The sequence below is a fragment of the Zingiber officinale genome, chromosome 5A (assembly GCF_018446385.1).
Source record: "Zingiber officinale cultivar Zhangliang chromosome 5A, Zo_v1.1, whole genome shotgun sequence".
NCBI lineage: Eukaryota > Viridiplantae > Streptophyta > Magnoliopsida > Zingiberales > Zingiberaceae > Zingiber > Zingiber officinale.
This window is the reverse complement of record NC_055994.1, coordinates 147,383,831-147,397,666: the sequence shown is the minus strand read 5'-3', so window position 1 is coordinate 147,397,666 and position 13,836 is coordinate 147,383,831. Positions and strand designations below refer to the sequence as shown.

The 13,836-nt window shown below is 41.8% G+C and overlaps 1 protein-coding gene across 1 annotated transcript; it reads right to left on the bottom strand.

Moving 5' to 3' along the window:
* Positions 1-3,800: 3,800 nt before the first annotated feature.
* Positions 3,801-6,993, bottom strand: LOC121982332 (sulfate transporter 3.1-like). The gene is made up of 11 exons (XM_042535348.1): positions 6,622-6,993; positions 6,326-6,533; positions 6,076-6,247; positions 5,862-5,927; positions 5,632-5,745; positions 5,423-5,539; positions 4,921-5,334; positions 4,606-4,796; positions 4,427-4,512; positions 4,260-4,336; positions 3,801-4,166 (listed from the first exon to the last, which is right to left on the bottom strand). The coding sequence occupies exons 1-11, from the start codon at positions 6,980-6,982 to the stop codon at positions 3,942-3,944; spliced, it is 2,031 nt and encodes a 676-aa protein (XP_042391282.1). The 5' UTR covers positions 6,983-6,993; the 3' UTR covers positions 3,801-3,941.
* Positions 6,994-13,836: the final 6,843 nt, after the last annotated feature.

Here is a 13,836-nt window from a genome sequence, read left to right as displayed (position 1 = left end):
GTTGATAAAAGTTCTTTTTGTACTTAATTACTATAAAAGGACAAGTGCAGGGTGTTGCACTTGACCTGACTTTTCTTATACTCGATTCTCTCTCCAGGGGTACCGGAAGAGGTTTTTAGTGGATTACCCATCGATAGGTTCGCAAGACAGCCTTGGAGTAAGAGTCGCCGAAGGCTCCGAACCAAGTAAAAATGACTTGTGTTCTTCTCATATTTTCTTATCTTCAAACTTCTACTTTCCGTTGTGTACTCGTGTTTTTAAAATCGAAAAGAAGAGTTTTTGAAAACCACGTGATTCACCCCCCCCTCTCTCACATGTATCACGATCCAACACTTCTAACTTTTGATGATTGCGTACTCATACTCTGAGGACCCTCACCAATCTCTCATAATAATTCCATTTGTTTGCTTTTAGATGCTATAATTTTGTCAAGTGATTCTCTAATTTCTTTCTTAATATCATCTGGAATACTAACACAAGGTGCAACCTCTTTATGAGTTTGAGCTAAATGTTCTGTTGGGACCTTGACACCACTAGAGATGGGGTGAATAACATCTCACCCAAAACGTCACTTTCTACAATGGTTAGTACGCATAGCGGAATACAAAAACAAATACTAACAATAGAAAGCAAATCTAACACGTTGATTTAACGTGGTTCAGAGATAAAGCTCCTACTCAACGGCTGTACATAAGGTGGACGATCCCGATCCGTCAGTGGATGACTCTGTTGGTGTGGGAAGCATCCGACGATCGAACCTGAGTTTTGATAATGACAAAGGATTCAAAGTTAAGGTGTGTGGTGATCTAACAGTCTGAATGAGATTGCAGGAAAGTCCTAAGTGTACTTAGGCAAAAGCCCTAACTGTGGTTAGGCAAGGTAAAAACCCTAGGGGGTGGTAACCCTATGCAGAAAGTCTTGGTGGGTCGAGTGCTTCAGGCAAAAGTCCTAGGGGGTAACCCTAGGTGGAAAGTCCTGGTGTCGCGAACCAGGTGAAAGACTGGACCAGCCGGGAAGCGGAAGTCCAGCAAAAAGTCCGGAAGCATCGAGCACCGAGCAAAAGTCTAGTCGATCTGGAGGATCGCACTAGCAACAGGTAAATCTCCTGAGTGGAGTAGGTGAGGATGTGTTCCCCGTAGAGGGAACAGTAGGCGTCGGGTCGACCTAGGGTTTCCGGTTGGAAATTCGAAGTCAGACCCGGACAGTCCGATGACTGTCAAACTTCATATTTATGATATTATATGTGTTAACTTTTGTTTTGCAGGATATGTTTGTGTTTTGGATCTAACATGTCTTGCAGGTACAAAAGAATAAGGTTAAGTCTCGGCTAAACATTGTCTGAGGCGCCTCCATGGAGCTTGGAGGCGCCTCAGGTGCAAAAGATGAGCTGGCTGCGAAGCAGGCTTGGAGGCGCCTTGAAGGAAGCTCAAGGCGCCTTGGACTGGTGGATGAAGGCGCCTTGGAGAGCAAAGAAGGCGCCTTGAACCTAATAAGGTTCAACCAGTTCAACCCTTATCTCAGTGTGTGACTCGGCAAGCATGGAGGTGCCTTAGATGACTTTTAAGGCGCCTTAAACACCCTTTATAAGAGGGTCTCGACCAGCAGCTCTGAACAACTCACTCCAAGCAATCCTTCTGCGACTAGCTGCTAACGACACGATCCCGAAGTGCTGCGACGACCCCCCGACGACCCGGAGCTTTGAATCTTCAGTTATTCATATCGTCGTCGGTATAATTTAATCATTTCTTATTGATTATTGTACTTCACTTGTAATTCTATTCGAGCTATTAGTTGTTGCCCACGGTAAGCGATCAAGGATCGTGGGTCTTCGAGTAGGAGTCGAGCTTGGCTCCAAACGAAGTAAATACCCTCGTGTTTGTGTTGTGTTTCTCTTTTTTCCGCTGCGTTACTCAAGTGTTTAATCGAACGATTTACGATTCCGAACCGAGTGAAAGCCACGAGCGCTATTCACCCCCCCTCTAGCGCGTCTCGATCCAACAGACTCCCCGGAGAACTTTCGGCTAGCTCACGTAGCTCCTTGTGGGTGGAGAAATCTCGCCACAATCTCGTACAAGCACGCTATATTACTTGGGCACTTGGAGACTCTAATTAGGGTTAACCACCACTAATTTCGTCAACCTTGGCCAAGCACCCCGAGCACTATTAAATATAATTCGAGAGGAAAATACCTACTATTTTCCCCGCCACCTGTCGATTGATACAGCCACCAGTCGACTGGTCCTAAGTGAAATTCGACTGTTACAAGCCAACGGTCGGCTACCAGTCGATTGATGAAAACATCAGTCGGCTGCTACAGTAATATTACAGTAATGCTACAGTATCGCTATAGTAAAACGCTAATCCTAAAATTTAATCCCCAAGTACATTCTCTCAGCAGTCAGCACTCGTCCTCGCCCGACCAACCTAGACCTAACCTTCTAGCCTCCTCCATCAGCCTTACGTCCCTCGAATGCCTCCCCATCCTTTACGTCTTACCTTCTGGAGCTTCCATCGACCTTGTCATTGTTGTCGGATCTTCCTTTGCCATGAGGTCACACCTCCGGGACTTCATCCATTGCCAAGTCACACTTGGACTTACGTTGCCAAGACTACATGCTTGGACTTACACCGCTAAGACTCATCCTTGGACTTTCCTCTTTTGCCAAGATCACACTTAGACTTTCCTTGTTGTACCTGTATCCTGCACACTCACAATACATATCAAATACAATAATAAACCTAACTTAAATCTTTGCTCAAACATCAAAATCTAGGGTCACTAGATTGCTCCAACATGTTCCTTCAAGCTAGTAATTCCTCCATTCGATATATGATAACAAAATTTGCACCGAACAGATTTCCCCTCCTCATTTTGATAACAATACTTCCAACCAATATCATTTTTATCCTTTTTTGACAAATTCGTAGACATTGCAAATTCTAACTAGACAATTAAAATCCTAGAAAAACAAAAGAAAAAAAATTAGAACAAATAATTAATTAATTAATTAGAAATAAATCAGCAAAAAAATGGGAATCAATCCAGGGCATCTGGATCGATCCAAGGAATCTGGATCGATCCTCTCATCGATCCAGGATCTGGATCGATCCAGTGATCGATCCAGATGCCCTGGATCAATTGAGTGATCGATCTAGATCCTTTCTATTCGAACAGAAAGGATCTCAATCGATCACTCGATCGATCCAGATGCCCGACTTTTGGAAATCACAAAATCGCTTTTGCTCCTTCGGGAAACGAAAAACGAAAAGGAAAAAACTAAACGAAGAAAATGAAAGGAAGGAGAAAAGCTAGCCTCCAATCGTTGTCCCTCGTCGCCGCTCACAGGTCATCGCTCGCCGCTCACCACTCCCAAGTTGTCGCTCGTTGATCACCCATCGCTAGTCGTTTGTCGCATGTTGCCTCTGCCCTACCTTCTCGACGGTCACGATTCCACTCGCCTTTGCCTCCTCGCCTTTACCCTAGTTATTTTAAAAGCAGTTTGCAATTATAGTGCCCGCTATGGACCGCTAGGTCACGATAGCGCACGCTATGTGCGCTATCGACGCTTTTATCCCGAATAGCATGGGTTATTCGAGACAATCACTAATCAATAAACGCTCTGCAGCGTTCGCTAATCGTAGGGCGTGATAACACGCTATGTAGCGTGCTATTCGCCGCTATTAAAAACTTACTTTTCACTGCTACTTTTAAACTACAAATCTCTTCTCTAAAATGATTCAAAACTTTTTATTTAACTTTTTTATTTTACAAACCTCTCTCGTAAATTTTACATTGGAAATACCTAAGAACCCTTTCGTTAATGTAGATATTACATTGGAAATGCCTAACAACCCTTATCATTAATTATGACATGTAGATAAGATCATCATCATAACAATTTACAATATTATATATTTAATTATTTGAGTGCATTGACACCTCATACAATACTGTCATTATGCAATCCTTGTTGATCAGCAGCGGCAGTAGAAGTAATGTTTGCAGCAATGTTATTAGAAGAGGGTTTGCATTCATGCAGCATAAAATTGCATGCAGCAACAGCCTCAGCCACAGTGAGGAAGATCCATTGCTGCCCAATACTTTGCAGCAGTTTGGCCTTCTCCAGCTTCCTCATCACCTCACTTCCAGGGTTTCCAAGCACCAGCTGCATATAGATAAATTCGATAATAAATCAACCATCTGCAATGGTTTTAGCTAGGATGGAAGAATATATAACTAGCTATGGTTAATTACGTACCTGAAGCTCTCTTCTTTCCAAGTTCTTCTTCAGTTCCTCCAGCAGCTCAATTCCACCTATGTCAATACTTCCAACAGCTGCCAAAATATATATAGGGAACAAATAAGTTTTAAAGGTTATTATTTTGTTTATAAGAAAATTGAAGGGTACTTAATTACAAAACTCACCACCCAAGTCTAATATCACATAGTGTAAGCTTGTCTCTCCATTACATTTTAGCTTCTCCTCTTCTTCATTGATCCACCTTGATATCCTAAGTGATCATTATATTTTCAAATTTATATAACAATATCGATGAAGGGGAGCTTTGACACAACGATAAATTACTACTTTGAGTAGTAATTACCTTTCTCTCAAGTAGCTTGCATTAGCAAAGTACATTGGAGCATCCACTCGAAGTATGAGCACACCAGGCACACCTTGAGCCATGGAGTATTGATCCATGCGTCGATAGGTCGATGAGTTAGGAAGGTTGCCTAGCGATGTCGTCCTTGGCCTCGCGACGAATAAGAGAACCCTAAGAAGGGAAATCACAACCTACATACAATTTGAATAATTAGTGAATCGGGGCGCTCGGGTGGGCATTCGGGCACCCGATCGTCCAGGAGTATGCAGGATAAGGATGTACAAACTATTGTAATGACTAAGGATATATACTTACTGCAAGGACTAATCCGATCTCAACGCTCCCAAAGACGACGCCAAAGTAAGCGGCCATGCAGACGCAGAAGTCGACCTTGTCCACCTGCCACAGGTGAATGGCTTCCTCGTAGTTGATGAGGCCGACCATGGCGGCGACGATGATGGCGGAGAGGATGACCAAAGGAGTGTAATGAAACAAGGGCGTCAAGAAGAGCAAAGTGACCATCACTGCCGCCGCCATCACCACGTTTGACACCGCAGTTTGACAGCCGGCATTGTAGTTCACCGCCGACCTTGAGAACGGCCCGGTCGTTAGATAGCACGAGGTCAGAGATCCAACGACGTTCATCGCCCCGAACGCGACCATCTCTTTGTTGCCGTCGATGTGATAGTTCTTGAACATGGCGAAACTCCTTCCGACGGCCGTCCCTTCCTGCAGAATCAGTGAATCTCAATCGTTCATTCTGCTGCACGCGATTTATATATAATCAAGACGAAATTAGCGAGAAATGATCGAGCACCGCGAGGGCGATGATGCCAGTGACGATGCCTGTCTTCAGAGCAACAGCCGTATGTGGCCCCGTGAACACTAAACCGCTCAGTGAAGGTGGATTTATGCCCTTCTTCAGATACCCAATCTACATATATACATATATTCGATCGAAATGAACAAAAAATTAAAAGAATAATTAAGTGAAAAAAAAGAAAGAAAGAAAGAAAGAAGACTCACAACTTGTACGCCATGGTTTTCTGCATGAGTGAGATACACGAGAAGGCTTCCAAGGATTACTGAAAGCAATGGCGCCGCCGCTGATATCCAAAAGAATTTTGGCCCCTTTTTGCTCTGTTTTCGAGTATAAAGTTCAATTATTAATTATTTTCTCGAGACAAAAAAGGAAAAAGATTAGCTAGGGAATAATTAATAGTTAATTATTTAATTCAAAGAATGGGAATACTCACAAGACAACGTGTGAGGAGGAGGAAGAAGAGGAAGCAGCTGCCGAGAACAATACTTTCCCACCGCCACTGTAACAGTTGAAAAAAGTTATAACCACCTCCAATAATTACATTATTTTATTCAAAGAGGAAGAATCTGCAACACTGTAGCTATATACTCCACTGAAAATTATCATTAATTATTCATGTAATTTTAGGTATAGAGATAATGAAGAACCTGGTGGGTTTGGGAGAAGACAGAGTGCAAGACAGAGACGAGGTCAGTGGCTGTGGTGAAGTGTGGGAGGCCAAGCATGGCCTTGAGCTGCTGAAGGCACACCACTGTGGCAGCTCCGCCCATGAACCCTACAATGGTTGCATGGGAGAGGAAGTCCACTATGAACCCTAACCTGAAATTTTAATTAATTGGTTAAAATATTGAAGTTGAGTGAGGTTAATTATCAGCTCGAATTGAAGGCGCTTCTTGCCTTAAGAGGCCGAGGGAGGCTTGGAAGACGCCGGCGAAGAAGGTGGCGGTGAAGGCCAAGTGCGTGTACAGCGTCGGATCCTGTGCCGGAGAAACCTCCTTCCCGAGCATCGAGGCGATGAGCAGTGACGCCACCGCCACCGTCCCCACCGCCAGGTCCTTCGAGCTCCCCATCATCGCGTACACCAGCGGCGGCACAAAGCTCGAATCTACTCCATTAATTACCTCCTTAATCATGCCGGATTAATATTAATTCTTATTAGTTGAGTGAGTACGTTGGGAATTACGGCTACTCACATAGGCCCATCACCGGCGGCAGATTGGCGAGCTTGGCGTAGCTGATGCCCTGCGGGATGGCGAGGCTGGCGATGGTGATCCCGGCGACGAGGTCGGACCTGAAGAGGGAGAGGTCATAGCTGGGAGCCCAGTTGAGGACCGGGAACAGGTAGGCGAGGCTGGCCACCGTGCGGCGGCGCCACCCGCGCGCGTTCCGGAACTGCCGCAGGGGGTCGTCGGGGAAGAACGTCTCCTTCAAGTTATCTCCCAGCGCCTCTGCGAATGGGCGCTGTGGGGGAACCGGCACTCGCCGAGGGAACTCCGGCGAGGGTACGGCGGCGGAAGAGGGGAAGACGGCGCCGGGGTGCTCTGCCATTCCCATTGTGAGCGGCAGAGGATGGGGAGGAGGGTATGGAAGTGGGTGGATTTATATAGAGGAGGAGGAGGCGAGGTTGAGTGGGGAGTGGACGGTGGGACCCGGGCGGTGAGAAAATGGGTGGTCGAGATTATGGACGTTGGAGCCTAACGCTTTGCTAGTCAGTCCAAACACAAACAAAGCAGAATTAATATATTTATTTTTTAAAAAAATAAACAAAATCAAATAAGCATAATTGAATACGAATCAAATATTAAATTCATTCAAATTCACATCTTAAACTTCATACATTTTTAAAATTTATTATTAAAATATTTTTTATTAATCGAAATTTATTTTTAAATGTATATATATATATATTGGTGATCAATAGCTGAGAAGATATAGTGGTGGCCCAGAATCTGAACGTGTGGATGGATCCATGGAACGGGGCTTGTAAAACAAGATATCTTGCACTTGGTTGGACTTGGCGCCGCGTGGCAGAACAGTGGGGGATATGTGTCGTGCTTTGATTTGATTGGCTTTACGCCCAACTAAAGAGGACCGTTTGGTACAAAATATTTTGACCAGTCAACGACATTTGAAAGGGATATCAAGCACCACCCAACTTAAAACTCAAACTTAAACTCAAAATCACTTATCAAATTTAAGTTATATGTGTAAAATAGGGTTTATGTGGTAAAAGATAATTCGCTCACACGTCGAATTTCGATCCCAAAACTTCATGTGACAACACTCCATGTCTTAACCATCACACCGCCCCAAGGGGACATAAAATAGGATTTATTGGCATATATAAGACTTAGATGAAACCTGATTATCAAAGTTCATACGACATGGCGCGACTTAATATAATACTTAGATTATGACAATTCAAGTCTATAGATACACTAAAACGTTGAATGAAGAATGATGGATCTATGGAGGTTAACACCTTCCTCAGATATACTTATCGCACCACCATATAGTGCCCATTTTACTAAAATTACAAAACACATAGTGAAAGTAGAATAGACTAAAAATGCAATGAATACAACTTTAAACTCGTGTGGACAATATATATAATAAAAAGTGAATGGGTGAAGGATACTTAATTATAATTAATATGACTTATAATCCTAACAAAAGTTAGTGTAATTTGGTGCGATAATGGAGTTGATAATGATATATAGAAGCACGTAGCTAGCTATAGGTAATTAGTTAGTAATTAATTATAAAGTAATCAGATCGCCAAAAACATCAATTCGCCTTCACTAGATGAGTCAAGGCAAGTTCACTTCAACTTCCCCTGGATCTCTTCCAATCCCCCACTATCTCAAAAGAATGAGGTATGATTCTTAGTGGGAAGGAATTGAATAGCTTAATAAAATTATAAAAATGTTTATGTGGTGATTCTTTTAATTAACCAACATTCTCATAATGATCTTATGATAATTTTACGTGTGATCGAATACATTCTTCACTAGATGATGAGTAATGAATGAAGTTGATTTCGGTTTGCCTTTGGTCACTTACTAACCCCCCCACTTCTTCAAGAAAAGGGGAATAATTCGTGGTGGGGAGCAATATTCACCGACTAGGGTTTGACTTTGAGAATGAATAATAGTTCACCAATTATGTATGGAACAATAATTGTGTGTGTGTAAAGTTTAATGATTATCCATTTACTTGAGGGAGAACATGCAAGTTGTAAATTTAGCTGAATAAGCATCTAATTTTCAATTTAAAATGATTAAATTTATTATTTTTATTTCTTTTAGATTCTATTGGTTCTTAAATTATTGTAGTTTTTCAAAAATCATTCCTTTTTTCTCGCTCTTTCCTCCGGGATGATTATGTCTATCCCCTCACATATGTGAAGGAAGATAAATTAAGGAGTTAATTTATAATTGATTGTCAAATGACTAGGAGTAATTTCCCGATAACATGCCCTCTCTCTTGCTCCTCTAGCATGACCTTGAGCTAGCCCTTAATTATTTTTCTCAACTAAGTTTAATTTCTAGTTAGCCAATATAATCACACTTTTATTATCAATCCTATTAAACTGAGAATTTAGTTGTTATTTCATTCTCGACATTCACCGACTGTGAACAATGAGGCTTCAACTCGATTTTGTTGCGATCAAACAAAGAGAAGGCTATGTTCTCATTTTGTTATCCTAGCTAGGAAGGCGGCTCAGTTAAGGTTGAATAAATTCTCTATGATTTACCTTATTTCAAAATGTATGAAACCGTCTTAAAAAACCGCTAAAATGACAACTTTATTTCTACCACCAGAGTAAACATGTAAATGACAACCGGAGAACAAGTAGAACACACTACCACCGGTGTCATGAATCTGACTCGAAGAAGTTGAATAGAATAGAGTTAAGTCGAGTCAAAGTTCACAAGAGAATGGTAACCGGTCAATGAGTCGATTTTTTGCTGAGCCAATTCGACGGACCGGGCTACTAATCGGTGTGAGTCGGGCCTAAATTTAATTGACGGATTTGAGGGTTCGAATGGTCGGTTCAACCAGTGGTTAACCACTGGTTTTAAATCGCCCATTCAACTGGTACTGGTTAACTGTAGATTCGGCTTTATTTTAATAAAAATAATAATTTTTAAAATTAATTTAAAGTTGTGTTTGGTTTAGGGATTTAGGAACGAGAAAATGAATTTATTTCCAAACTTTATATTTGATTTATGGGAATGAAATTAAAATTTTGGAATGAAATAAAAAAATTTGGGTTTTAATGAAATAAACCTCCTCCCTTGAGTTTTGATGGGAATAGAAATGAGAATTAAGTTTTGGATGAAAATACCCTTAATATATTTATTTATTTTTTCTTTCATATTACTTTTTCTCTCCTTGTTCTGTCTCATTATACTTTCACTCTCCTCATCCTATTATTAGGGATGGCAATGGGGCGAGGTGGGGGCGGGTTTGTCATTCCCATCCCCGCCCCGTTTTCATTTTTTCGGGTTCGGGGATTCCTCATCCCCGCCCCATTTCTAAATTTAATTTATATTATTATTATTATTATTTAATAATAATTATTAATGATAATATTAATATCAATAATATTAATATTAATCATATTTTCAAAAATTTTAATATTAATATTAACACTATTATTAATATTTTTAAAAAAATCATATTATTATTTAATAATAATAATAATAATAATAATATTCGGGACGGGTTCGGGGATGGGGATAGTATTCCCATACCCGCCCCATCCCTGAAAAATCGGGGATCCCCATCCCCATTTCGGGTTTTCCCCGCGGGGCCCCAAATCCGCAGGGAAAATTGCCATCCCTACCTATTATCACACTTTCTCTCTCATCAATCTCTTCCATCATATCTCTTTTCTCTCTTAATTTTCTCTCATCACACCTTCTCTCTTTTCATTATCTCCTATCATACTTTATCTCTCGTCATATTTTCTCTCTCCTCATCCTTTTTCATCATACTCTTTCTCTTCCATCACACTCTCTTTCATCTTTTTTTTTTATCATACTTTCTCTCTCATTACACATAGACTCTCTCCCCTCATTTTCTCTCATTATATTTTCTCTCTCTTCATCAGCTCTCATCATAATTTCTCTCTCCTCATCCTCTCTCATCCTGCTTCTCTCCCATCACCCTGGGACGGGTTGGCAATGTTAGGACCTTGACGTCCGCTAGAGGGGGGGTGAATAGCGTCTCACCCAAAACTTTACTTCCTATAATGTTAGTGCACAGCGGAATACAAAAACAAACTAACAAATACAAAAGTTAACCTAAAACAAGAAAGAAGAAGACAACAAACCAAACACAAACCCTAACACAAGGTGTTTACGTGGTTCGGAGATAACTTGCTCCTACTCCACGGCGTGTCCGTAAGGTGGACGATCCCTCAATCCGTCGGTGGATTAGTCCCCGGCAAACTCCGGCTAGCTCAACCTCCTTGTGGGTGGAGAAACCTCACCACAACTCCAACCAAGATCACTTGGACACAAGAGATCCTTGACCACTTTGGTGACTACTAATTAGGCTTTAACCAAGTCTAATTTCGTCACCTTTGCCGGCCATCCCAAGCTCCTTCTTATAGAGCTTGGAGCAAATCAGAAAGCTGATTTGCCCGTTACCAGTCGACTGGTCAATGCACCAGTCGACTGGTACCAACGGCTCTCTGCTACAGTGCATCAGTCGATTGCTACAATCATCGGTCGACTGCTACAGTAACGCTACAGTACTGCTACAGTAACGCTACAGTGAACCCTGATTTTAGAATTTTGCCTCGAGTACATTCACTCATCACTCGTTCTCTCCCGACCAACCTAGACCTAGCCTTCTAGCCTCCTCCATCAGCCTCGCGTCCCTCGGATGTCTCCCCATCCTTCACGTCTTGCCTTCTGGAGCTTCCTTCGGCCTTGTCCATATTGTCGGGTCTTCCTTTGCCAAGAGGCTCCTCACCTCCGGGGCTTCATCCATTGTCAAGTCACACTTGGACTTACGTTGCCAAGACTACATGCTTGGACTTACACCGCCAAGACCCATTCTTGGACTTTCCTCCTTTGCCAAGATCACACTTGGACTTTTCTTGTTGTACTTGTATCCTGCACACTCACAATGCATATCAAATACAACAATAAACCTAACTTAAACCTTTGCCCAAACATCAAAACCTAGGGCACCTAGATTGCTTCAACAATCTCCCCCTTTTTGATGTTTGGCAACCTGTTTAAGTTAGGGAAACATAAATGTAATACATATGCAAATAAATATGCAAATCAACTCATGCATAAATAATGGAACCTAAATCCCTAGGCTCCCCCTTCACCTAAGCTCTCCCTTGAGCTAGGATTTCCCGCAAAGGTAAACTTCTCCCCCTTTGCCTAAACAATCGCTCCCCCTTCACCTATGCTCCCCTTCGAGCTAGGATTTCTTGCAAAGGTGTATAGGTTTTCCATTTAAACCTTAAATTCTCCCCCTTTGCCATACATCAAAAAGAGCTCCAACAATATCCCAATTGTTGAAAACATGTCATCCAAATTGACCCTAAACTCATGTATTTATCTCCCATGGATCTCATACATTTAAACAAGTTGACACGGTCAAGAACAACATTGAAAAACACGTTTAGGCTGGTATCAGTCGACTGCCCTAAGTGCCAGTCGACTGCCCCCTTCGACAGAACCTTACAGAAACATTCTGTAGTTGAAATCTACTGTTACCAGTCGACTGGTCTTGGCACCAGTCGACTGCCCTCATAAAAATGAGCTTACAGAGACATTCTGTCCTCAAAAACACTGTTACCAGTCGACTGGTATCTGCACCAGTCGACTGGCACCCTATTTCTGAAAAAATCAGCCTTTTCTGACCAACTTCAGAAATGCACCAGAAATTCTACAGACCTCCAAAAAATCTCAAATTTTGTGGAGAGGTCTATTTTAACCTTGTCTACTTGGGAAAAATATATATAAAAATATATTTATCACAGATCCTAAGATTGGCACAAAATTCAAACCTAGCTAAATTGTTCAATTGAACCTTGACCTAAAGTCCTAGTTTTGGCTTCCTCTTGATGTATCTGCCCATACTAAACCACAATACTTTCCTAGCATGGGTTTATATGGCATCTATATATCAAAAACTAATTTTCATGTAATATGAACCCAATTCATATTTCCATGCATGAAACTCAACTCAATTGTGCCAACCCACTAGGTTAGAGGCTTAAGTCTGTCTCCTAACCACTTGGCACATTTGATAACCCATCTACCATGGGTCCCAAAGGCTCTTCCTAACCTTAGGAATCTTAACCTTAGTCACCTCCCTTGGTGACTCATCCACTATGGCTAGGCCACTTCGGTGCACCTCAGGTGACACTTGGCCTACAAAACTCACCTTCTTAACCTTAGACACATTGTTTTTGGTTAATTTCTTCTTGTCCTTAACCTTGGACATCCCATCCTTGCCATAATTATATGCCACCCTAGCATATTCCTTCTTATTGGCCTTAGATGACTCTCCCTTATCCTTGGTCACACCTCTCTTACCAATGTCATGTGCTACCTTAGCACTTGACCTCCTTTTGGTCTTGGAGGGACCTAATTTGATATTTTTGGGTCTTTGACCACCCAAATACATGTCAAGTCCTTTAGGTCCAATAATGAACCTCTCTAGGACTTTCTCCATTTCCTCAAGCTTTGTCTTCAAGGCTTGATTTTCCAATTCTAAGGTTCTAACCCTAGAATCAACATGTCCATCATGGACATTCCTAGACCTACCCTTCCTAGGCATGTGTCTCCCCTTCTTGGGATTAATGCTTAGGTTTTCACCCACTTTTATTCCCTTAGGAAAAGTGGTTTGGGTCTTATTAGGTCTACCCTTAGTGTATGATTTCTTAGGATTATCTACCATGTTAACCCTATTTCTATTATTATACCTAAATCCATGATTATGCTTAGGTAAATAATCTACATTATTTCTAACAAGCATATAAGAATTGGAGATTGGATTAAACTTCAAAATAGGGATTACCTTCCCTTTTACCTTTGAAGCTCCCCCTTGACTTGTGCTCCTCTTCTTTTCCCATTTCTTCAAGTGCGCCAATTTCTTGAGCTCTCCTCTCCTTGGGCACTTTGTGTGGTAGTGACCCCACTCACCACATGTAAAGCACCTAATGTGCTTCTTCTCCTTCTTCTTCCTACAACTCACATTAGTTTCTAAATTAACTTTAGTGAGTTTAGGGTTTACCTCCTTTACCTTCTTGAGCAAAGGACACCTACTCTTGTAGTGCCCCATCTTACCACACTCAAAGCATTTGATGTGATCCTTTGTGCTCTTCTTGGTAGTTGAGGTGGAGGGTTGAGCTTCCAAGATCTCCTCTT